The sequence below is a fragment of the Micromesistius poutassou genome (genome assembly GCF_964030765.1).
Source record: "Micromesistius poutassou genome assembly, chromosome: 5".
Taxonomy (NCBI): Eukaryota; Metazoa; Chordata; class Actinopteri; order Gadiformes; family Gadidae; genus Micromesistius; species Micromesistius poutassou.
Genome location: NC_140275.1, coordinates 15,041,513 through 15,052,525, shown reverse-complemented (window position 1 = coordinate 15,052,525; position 11,013 = coordinate 15,041,513). Strand labels below are relative to the sequence as shown.

The 11,013-nt window shown below is 42.0% G+C and overlaps 1 protein-coding gene across 2 annotated transcripts; it reads left to right on the top strand.

Moving 5' to 3' along the window:
• Nucleotides 1-5,734: 5,734 nt before the first annotated feature.
• otpb (orthopedia homeobox b) lies at nt 5,735-8,841 on the top strand (the record flags this gene model as incomplete). 2 transcript variants are annotated; one of them, XM_084467581.1, is made up of 3 exons in its annotated part: nt 5,735-5,771; nt 6,122-6,546; nt 8,344-8,841. In XM_084467581.1, the coding sequence occupies 3 exons, from the start codon at nt 5,735-5,737 to the stop codon at nt 8,839-8,841; spliced, it is 960 nt and encodes a 319-aa protein (XP_084323707.1). The 2 variants fall into 2 exon arrangements, with proteins under 2 accessions (XP_084323707.1, XP_084323706.1); XM_084467580.1 differs by having other exon boundaries at nt 5,735-5,810.
• Nucleotides 8,842-11,013: the final 2,172 nt, after the last annotated feature.

The window sequence follows — 11,013 nt, the reverse complement described above, 5'->3', positions numbered from 1 at the left end:
GTAATGTGACTGATTAATGAAAGATCGGCCTCGCTCTCACTCAGCTGATTCTGTGAAAAATGAGTTTTGTGTTGTCATTGCGACAAGCCGGCAGCCACGGCCGGAAAAGACTATTAGCCGGAATCATTATCAATAGCCATATTTTCAAACTCTATTATAGCAATCAGGCTGGAATTTATTCAATAGATTTAGTTCATTTGGTTGTAATTGATAAATAATCAGAATTTATCAATGTACTTGCACACATTTCACTAACAATCAGCGAAAAGTGCCCCATTTACCAGCTGACTTGGTCCAAATTAGAGATAAATTGATGATCAATTAATCTTGGGAAGGGTTGTGCTGTGTTTAGCAGAGGAGCCGCGGAGATGTGGAGTGGACGGAATGGAGGGAGGCGGGCGAGGGGAGAGAAAGAGGAGAAGATAAAGAGAATAGATTGAAGGGGAAGTATAGGATTTGTGAAGTGAGAGGGGAGCTGAATTGGGTAATTAATACCGCAGCACTAAGCCGCGCTGCAATGGTATTCAACGGAGTACCCAGCGGCAGCCCACTGCTGAGTGCACAACGTCAACGGAGCATGCCCTGTGTGTGTGTGTGTGTGTGTGTGTGTGTGTGTGTGTGTGTGTGTGTGTGTGTGTGTGTGTGTGTGTGTGTGTGTGTGTGTGTGTGTGTGTGTGTCACCTTTCTGTTATCTTTGGCATGATATGATCCTTGTGTCACTGTTGAACTTGGCAATGGCGTTCTGCGAAGGGCGTCCTAAAAGGGGTCAACGTTACTAGTAAAACTATGCTGGCAACTAGCCTAGATTGGGTTAGTAAGGTGTGATTGGGCAAGGTCATGGAGACGGATTTCATTCATTGTTTCATTTGTTAAGGCATTACATTTCTCGACGTGGCTTTTGGTGCAGTGTGATAATTACCATCACATGTTTCTAATTTCAGGCTCGAGCCATTACTGACCCAAGTCCTCCCCTTTTATCTATTGTGGCAGTGCACGTGTGTGTGTGTGTGTGTGTGTGTGTGTGTGTGTGTGTGTGTGTGTGTGTGTGTGTGTGTGTGTGTGTGTGTGTGTGTGTGTGTGTGTGTGTGTGTGTGTGTGTGCGTGCGTGCGTTGTATTATTTTTTAATAGGACTTCAGATTAGCTGAAAAGCGTAATAACATAATCTAAGATAAATAGTAACAACAATAATAATTAATCCTAAAATGTAATATATCATCTCTCTCTCTCTCTCTCTCTCTCTCTCTCTCTATATATATATATATATATATATATATATATATATATATATATATATTTATGATCACAATTCTAATACATATTGTAATGGGAAAAGATACATGATAAGCAAATAACTATATACATATATCATAGCTACATATTTTCCCACAATATGATATCAGTGGGCAGTGTGTCGAAGGCTTGCTGGCACCTGTAATATTAGGCACTCATTACCGCCAATGATGCATTGCAGCTTCCTAATGATGGAGCCACAGTAATGGGCCCGGCTAATGACCGGACTTAAGATAGAACATATTCTACTAGCTGGAGCAGAACTGAAAGAAAAGTCAAGGTGCTGGGGAGGAGAGGAGGAGGGCTGCCTGTTTAGAGAGAGACTCCATTGAATTCTCGGTTATTCGTCCTGTAATATGTGCGTGATGCTGTCGTGCCCGCCGTGTCACAAATTGTTTGTTAATTATGTAATTTAAATGTTTATTTTTTATTTTCCGATCAGAAAATGTGGGTTCAGAAACTCAAAGGTCAATAATTGATAAATGATTGGCCTTTTTCAAAAAATGAAAAATGCCAACTGACATATTATTTATTTAATCATAGATGTCTTCAAAATATCCTAATATACTTAGTATATAGTACAACAGATAATTAAAATATATATTATTTCTTTATTTATTATTTAAAATTTTTGATGCAAAATGGCCGAGCAAAATGTTTTTTCGAGCAAAATGTGGTTTCCTCTTGGGTTGTCGTAATGTGGATTGAAAGCCTATTTATCAAAACATCTGCGCTTTGCCCCACCCCCCCCCCCCCCCCCACCCCCCACCCCCCATGTGCTTTTCCAACAAATTCACTAGATAAAATTGTAACGTAAACAAAATCTGTTATTCATTTATTTTATATATTATTATAAGAATTCAACACATAATTTAACACAATTGTGTTTGATAATGGTCTAATTGCACAATTTATTATTAGGCCTACAACTAAGCAAAATCTTTCCCATCTTTACTTTTACACATAGTTAGTTACACATTATTATTGCTGTATTTTATATCATTGAGATAATGTTTGATTGCATTCATATGCACACGCGCGCGGACTATCACTCACACACACACGGACTATCCCTCTCTTGCTCACTCTCTCCACACACACACACACACACACACACACACACACACACACGCGCGCCTACACGCGCACGCGCGCACACGCGCACAGACATCCACTACCACCACCGCTCTCTCCGTGAGACACGCGTATTCTTTCTCATTAAGGAAATCGCTCTTCTTTGCTGATTATTTTATTTGAAGCCATGATTATAGCTTTGTGCACCAGATCACGCAATAATGGGGACCAGGCGGAGCGCGCGCTCTTAATTGGGGCATGAGATGCACGGGACCATACAGCCATGATGGGTGGCCGAAGAGGGACACTTCTAATAGCTTTCTCTGTTCATGATTCTTTGCTCCTCTCGCTCTCTCGTCGTCGTCTGTCGGGCTTGAATGAAACGAACATATTAGCCTTCCCCTTATTCCACCAACTGTCATCAAATCACCTGCACGAAGCTACACAAAGTAATTTGTTAAACTGCAGTTTCTGGTGATGGGAGATCGATTTCCCCCTTTAGTTTTCCAAAATTAATTTAAGGTGAAGAAATAGTACGCCTAAAACATTTCACCAAAGGCACGACTTACCCATATGCACCACCAAAACCGGCCAAATGACCTTATAGCTTATATTACATGAATCTTGTGCATTTCTTATTCACAATATCACTGTGGTATTTTTGCTATTATTTACCCAGCTCACCTGGCCAACAAACCCAATATGAACAATGGATTTAACGCAGTTTGATTGCTAAAAAACCGCGGAGAGTGAGGACACAGAATCCCTGATCTTTGAAATTGCTCTACAAAATTGCATTTGTTTTTGGTGCGCTTCCATTAAAAGTGTCTCCTCGCGTGTAAACAGCCGTTCCGCACTCAGATGCGCCGCATTAACCCGGCGGATTGTATGTGAGTGTGTTTTTACTGGGAAGATTGATGTGGTCCAGTTAGGGAGGCTGAGTGAGACATAGATCCATTTCAAGTGGTTCCTCTTGTTATAGCAATAAGTTAAACCTTGATCGAACAGCCGGGATGGCTATTTTCTGGCCTCAGTAAACAGTTGTCAAACACGGATATCAGTTGGGCCGTTTTAAATAGTTAAATCATTATGCGTTGACAAAATCACCACGATATGACATTAGCCTCGGTCTGATTCAAAAATCACAAAAAATATGAAATATAGCCTATATATATATATATATATATATATATATATATATATATATATATATAGCCTATATATATATATATATATATATATATATATAGAACTCACTTGGTTTTAAGTTACTATTAACAAATATAACAATAAGACATTGTTGTGGTTTTTGTTGGATTGGTTGGATTTTTTCTTAAAAAAAGATTATAGTTTAATAGTTAATAATCATATTTTCTCAATATGTTATTTCACGATATATATTACACTAATATATATTTAGAAAGAGATCACCATTTAAAACTCCAGATAATGCATTTTATTAACCATGATCAATAACTCAACCATAAGATTAAAATAAGAAGAACATCAATTGTTTGTTTTTTCATTTCCCTCTATGGTTAAATTATTTCCATGTTTCCTTAATTTCAATGATATGAGACAGTATCTTCCGATGTTCTATTGGAGGCCATTATTATTAAAAGATAACAATCCTCAAAACATTGGATAACACTCGTTTCCTCCATACGACCCCTTGTGCTCCGGTGCTGCTAAATACACACCGATTACAAACCCAGCAGCGTCCACAGCATATACACACCGTTCCTCCTGGCCCCAGCCCTTATCAAAAGCAGGGTGGTTGGCCCTACAACTGCAGACGGTCCCTCTGGTCTGCCCGTCTGACTCACGCGCATCGGCGCTGGAATGCTGCTGATTGCCACTCCTGAACCTCAAGAAATGGTCTCAGTGTCTTCATCTCAGTGGACCCGTCACTTCATCTCCCTAAATTTCTCAAGCCGCATGTGTCAAGGAAGGCATAGCCTACATACTTCCCCGCGTCTCGGTACACACACACACACACACACACACACACACACACACACACACACACACACACACACACAGACAAAAAAAAGCGATTCAAACGTGTGTCAGCGTTCGGCAGATTGGCTGTTGTGGAAGATAAGCCCCGCATCCATGCAGGGTCGGGGAGGAAGACAGGGGCCGGGCGGTACCCCCTTCTCACTCGGACGCTCCCTTTGTCCGCCCGCGAAGAAACCATTTAGTCCCCGGCGGTGGTCTATTCACCAGGCTAACCCCGACATCTGCCGACAGCCCCTGCTAACCGGGCTACTGTCTGGAGGACCAAGTGGAACGAAAGATCAATGGCTGTCCTGTTAATTGTATAATAGCCTACTTATGGAGTACTGCTAAAGGGGCTAAATCATTTAGGTCCACCACGTCTGATTTTGTTTGAACCAAATAGGCCTAACTACCTTTAATTGCACCAGGGTTGATGAAAAGTCGATGGGAGTTAAAGCAGCCGATGACTAACGGAGCTTAAATCCATCTGTACTCGTTTATTTATTTATTTCCTCCATTTGTCTGCACAAATCGCCTGCCATGGGGGATTGGAAGTGATATTAGTTTGGTTTCTGATCCAAGGTCGCGAGCCACGGGGCCTCTCTGGTGCTATCTGCTCTCCGATAGCAGGCAGGTGAAATAGTTATGAGTCCTGATCTATCACAGTACACATCTCGCTTATTTCATTTTTCAGTGGATGGGTGAAGGAGGGTGCATTTGGTGTTTACCGAGTAGGCTATACTCTAAAGTCTTGAATCGTTTTACTCAATAAATGAGGCGTACCGTTTAGAGTAGGTTGCTATTTACTTATATTCAATAATGCCATGGCAATGAGTTAAACGTTATTCGGTAAATGTACCATATCGTACATGGTCATACAGGCTACCGTTTATATGCGAAGCATATATGTTCATACCCAAACAAATATATATTTAAATAGAAAGGAACTATGAAAAAGCATACTGTGTGATAAACCAACAAACACACGCCTTGATAGGTTCAATATGGAATAATTTAAGCATGAATAACTGGATGGCAAAAGAGAGAAGTTAAATGTGGCGGCGGTGTGCGTCTGTGATTCTAGGCGCTTGCGTGGTACGCGCGGGCACGCGGCGAGGTGGGTGTAAAGGGGAAGTCACATCGCTGCCATTTCCAAACTCCGAATCTGATTGGCTCTTATTTGAGGAAGCTCATGGGTTCTTTCAACTAATAAGCGCCTCCCCGTCGCTCTAAAGGACATTATAATGCAAGGGACCTTCTTTTTTAACCACAAACCGAATTTTCGTTCATTTAGACGATATATACTTTATAAATTGCCAAAAGTTGTAGGATTTTTTTGGAACGGGTTTCGCCCTGGAGCGGTACGCTATGCTTTCTCATGCCGACCTCCTGGATGCTCGGCTCGGTGAGTTATCATCGCTCAACTCCAGCCCTAAACTGCACTGTAAGAGAACAACTATTTATTCCACCTTATGAAGAGATAGGTTTGAGTATTGCTTGCCTGAGGAATTCAATCGACAACTAAACGGCGTATAGGTTGATAAAAATCTGAACAGCAATATTGCTGAAATGTGTTTTGCCAGCGATAGATGCAAAGCAAACAAATTCGGATTATATCTTAAAAACTGTTGGCGGTGGTCACCTCAGACAAGTTCATGTCAACTATCTCTTCAAACAGGCTTTTTACATTCATTTTTACCCTCATTTGTGCTGGCGTGTTTAAACTCAAAACCTGTCCTCCGGCCGTTCCCTCAGGGATGAAGGATGCGGCGGAGCTACTCGGACACCGAGAAGCTCTCAAGTGCCGACTGGGAGGAGTGCAGGACCAGGGGCATCCGGGGGAAATGGCTCCTGGTCCGGACTCTGTAGAGGGGAGCACTCTTTTACCCGGAGACGACATCTCGTCTGTGGGATCCAACGCCACCGGCATGCAGGTGAACGGAAAAGACCAAGATAAACAACAACAGCAACAACAGCAGCAGCAGCAACAGCAGCAGCAGCAGCAGCAGCAAAACTCCGGTCAGTCGTCGAACCAACAGAAGCAGAAGCGACACCGGACCCGCTTCACCCCGGCTCAGCTCAACGAGCTGGAGCGAAGCTTCGCCAAAACTCACTACCCTGACATCTTCATGCGCGAGGAGCTGGCTTTAAGGATCGGTCTCACCGAGTCCCGCGTGCAGGTATAGTCCTATTTGTCTAATTTCTTAATAACACAATGTTTAGGACAATGCCGTTACCCGATTGCTATGATGTGCATGCATTAAAAGTGGTAAATGTGTGTGTAGTCGGCTTGGAACATGGTCCTCCTTATGCAATATATTTCTAACCATATCCAATATCCACCTTTTATTTTTCCCCATCGCGCTTCCTTTGCGTTCTTGCGTTAGTTGTCGGCACGAGCGCTTTCCGTGGTGCTGAAACGCTCAATCGCCAAATGGTCAAATACTGATTTGTTTTCGTCCAAAGTGTTAGTATATTACCTATGTTACCTTACTATAATACCAAATACTTCGACCCAACCCACAACAGAGTTATTATAATTACCTAATTACATAGACTCTGTTTTCTTTCTTTCTTTTTCGAGACAATCAATTAATAATTTCCCACGAAACATTTTATTTTCGACTAAAATAATTCAATAAGCCTCCTTCAAAAACCAATAAATAAATAATATAAATTCAATCAAAATTTGACTGAAAGTTAGATAACAGGCTAATAAAAATATGTAGAGCTTATAATATTAACCAAAAATATTAACAGTATTTATTGAGTCAACGCAAGAGCTTTTGTTACTAAAAATAAAAATAAAAATGCTTCCAACACATAATCGAACACGGAGGAGTTTCGGAGGGCCGAATTAATCACATATTACCCAACAATTTCAGCCTTATTTATAACAATGAACGGGTTATTAACCAGTGATGTGAAATACATGCAAATTATTCCACTGCAAGCAATAAAAAACAGTTTATTCATTAGTCACCATAATCATTCGTTTAATACACAATTCAGCAGACCTTTTGTAGACCCTGTGTTGCCCATGTGTTGCCTTTACACAGACGCAATGCTATGTGGCTCCTTTAAAGCGTCCTTTAAAATGGTCTATCAGCGACGTCTTAATAGGACTCGAGACTATATTGTACTTTTTTTTAATGGAATGAGAAATTGCATTTTCTTTCCCCCCCAGTGTAATGGGTTTGGTCGACGTTTCACGGATGAATGAACGGAATGAGAGCGAGCTCTCAGTTTTAATACGGCGGCTCCGTCTCGCGGCGTCTCGTGCGCATTAATCACGCCTGAAGATGATGAAATCTTTATACGCTCGCGGGCGGCGAGATCTCCCGCCATTTAGCCAGTGCGTATTGGTAGTGACCGTGTGTGGTCATGTGTGTGTGTGTGTGTGTGTGTTTGTCTCTGCTGGTCCCTCTGTGTGTGTGTGTGTGTGTGTGTGTGTGTGTGTGTGTGTGTGTGTGTGTGTGTGTGTGTGTGTGTGTGTGTGTGTGTGTGTGTGGGCTATATGTGTGTGTTTTTGTGTGTATGTGTGTATTTAGGCATACGTACGTAAAATGTGCTTTGTATTCTTAAACAATTTGCGGTTGAAAACACACGTGAAATATGAAATGTTTTTGCAGGCTCAAAAACATTGAGGTGGTGGTTGGTTCTTCAATTGATTTGTTATTAATCATAGGATATTTGTGTCATGGCATTCTAAAGGTTCGAGTGCACCTGCCCTCATTAAAACAGCTCAATGCACGTTTCATCTTGTGGATCTTAACAAATGAGTTACACTATGTACATTTTCCTAACAACATTCATTGTCTGATCAACCATGACACCTTTAACCTTGGTGGTCGTTGGGACTATAGGTTAAGGCTACAGATGAGTTTAGCATGCTGTTATGATGATTATCCAAAGTGCTTAATGGCGGTGTGCATGGTGCACTAACGTGGGTCCCATCTCCTGTGGGTGGGAAACAGGTCTGGTTCCAGAACAGACGCGCAAAGTGGAAGAAGAGGAAGAAGACCACTAATGTCTTCCGCTCCCCGGGGACTCTGCTCCCCACGCACGGCCTGCCGCAGTTCTCAGCCGCGGCCGCCATGGAGAACAGCTTGTGTTCCTTCCACGCCAACGATTCGCGCTGGGCCACGGGGATGCCCGGGGTGTCCCAGCTGCAGCTCCCGCCGTCGCTGGGTCGCCAGCCCGGCATGCCGCAGTCCTTGTCACAGTGCAGCCTCGGACCCGGACCCCCCAACTCAATGGGCCTTTCCAACGGCCTGTCCTCCAACGGCTCCGGGCTGCAGTCCCACCTCTACCAGACGCATTTCCCCGGAATGTCGGCCTCTATTTCGGGACCCAACAACGGGGGCTCCCCGCAGCTGTGTAGCTCCCCGGACAGTGACATGTGGAGAGGGACAAGCATCGCGTCTCTTCGACGCAAGGCGCTGGAGCACACAGTTTCCATGAGTTTCACCTAGTGACTTTTAACACACGAATAATCCTGTGGCTCTTTTTATTTTTTATTATTTTTAACACCATGTGTGATCAAGATGAGAGAACGAGTCTGAATTAATATGTCAAGCAGGAGACTGACTGACTGTCGTCTAGCATAGGAATTGGAGAAAACCGCTATTTATCCTCGACTTGGGGTTATTCATCTTGATCATTTAAAGGATTTGGTCCACTATTGGTGATATTGTAACGATCTAGCCGTGATAGGCCGCATTAATGAGAACCAAACAATCGTCGTATTTATGTTTTCACGTGGGTGCGTCTTTATGCGCTCATTTGTTATTGTGTTCAGGTGAAATTGTGTTATATTATGTCAAAGGGAAAACTATGAGGTGAGTCAACGTTTTCACACACACACACACACACACACACACACACACACACACACACACACACACACACACACACACACACACACACACACGCACCATAGGTGAGCCAATCAAAGTGGTTCTCTGAGGCATGCGCAATGCACGTGGATTAAACACTTGAAGTATTTAGAAAGATAACGGTGCCCAAATAATATGAATACACACTTTTGCTCTAGGTGGCAGAAACCCTTGCCTGCATGAGGCGAGAGAGTATAGGCTCCTACTACATTTAAGTCGATCGGATTTTCAGTAGGCCTACTCTGTTTTAGGATGTTTTGTGTAGATGAAACATTCTTGCTATGTACCCGCTGGTCTTTTTGTGACATGTTTTAACTTATTGTCTGTGCTAATTACTGACACATTTCTTAAATGTTTGATCTTACATTCAAATACACCTTATTGACGGGTTTGTACCAATTTAAATGACAAATAAAAAGGATTTTGAAGAATGTCAACATGAGAATGATGTATGTTCTTTATTATAGGCCACTCGTTTATATAGTCTAAGAAGGCTTTAATAGCAAAGTGAACTGGATCATCATTTTATGCTTAAATTAATTTGTGTAAATACAGGCCTATATATAGATACATATTACAGAGCTAACATTGAGGCCCGGGGTGACGGTGACTGGTCGCACTGGAGACTGACAGCAGCGGTAAAGATGTCAGTGCCGTGACGGGGCGGTCGTTGCGGTGACCATGACGGTCAGTGTGATCACCCGCTCAGCAGTGGACATGATATATGAAATGTGTCTTTCAGACAGCACCGCATTAAGCAGGAACACAACCCTTTAGCTCTGTCAACTTTCAGTGAACACGATGAGTATAGGTGCTATGACCCCTTTAGAGAGCGGTATGAACATCAATATTATAGGCCTATAGGCCTACTTCTTCTACCTATGATTCAACAAAGAAACGCGGTCCTGTTCTCTATGGTGGTACCCACGTCTATTAGGCCTTCAATGTGTTTTTATTCTAGGATAACAGTCCCATTATCTTATAGGGAAACTCAACATAGGCGACTATTTATTAAGCCTATAGTAGGCTACATCTATTGAATCATTTAATTTAATTTAATCATGATAAAGATTGCTTAGTTGTGTTTGGGCTCACCTGCATTCTCGGCTCACACAACTAAATGAGAAGAAGTGGATTGGCCTACTTACTGATTTGAACACAAGTACATACTATAGTCTACTTGTGTCTTCATATACATATACACACAGGCTTAAATAGTTATATTGCCTAAATAATGTTATCGTCGGCGCAACTGAACATGTCCAGTAATATGAGCTTTATTCACGCAAACATTTTATTTGTATTATCATCAAATCATCAATAATCAATAATCAATCATCAATCATCAATACACTTGGTTTTTTTATTTTTTGTATTTACCACATCCCCGTCCAAAGCCTGGACGCTTCTTTAATTTTATATTATCTGTTGAGAGAGGTATAATGTCTATAAACTCGCGTAGCCCCGGAAGAGTAACCAAATACAAATTTCCATAATGAAACTACGTGGACCTCACAGTCTATGTCAAAGATTAGAAATGTCATCTTAAAACTGAAATCACAGCAGCCCAAATTAATCAGCGTGTTAACCTCATCTCGTTGTCAGCGCAGGGCCAATTTATGATCACGCGAGAGTAATTGATGAGATATGGCATTACCATAAGCAGTTCCACTGCCTGTAAACTTATAATTGGAGTTTCTGTTATAATTCTGAGGGGTTAAACAAAGGATTAATCATAATTAACAAAAG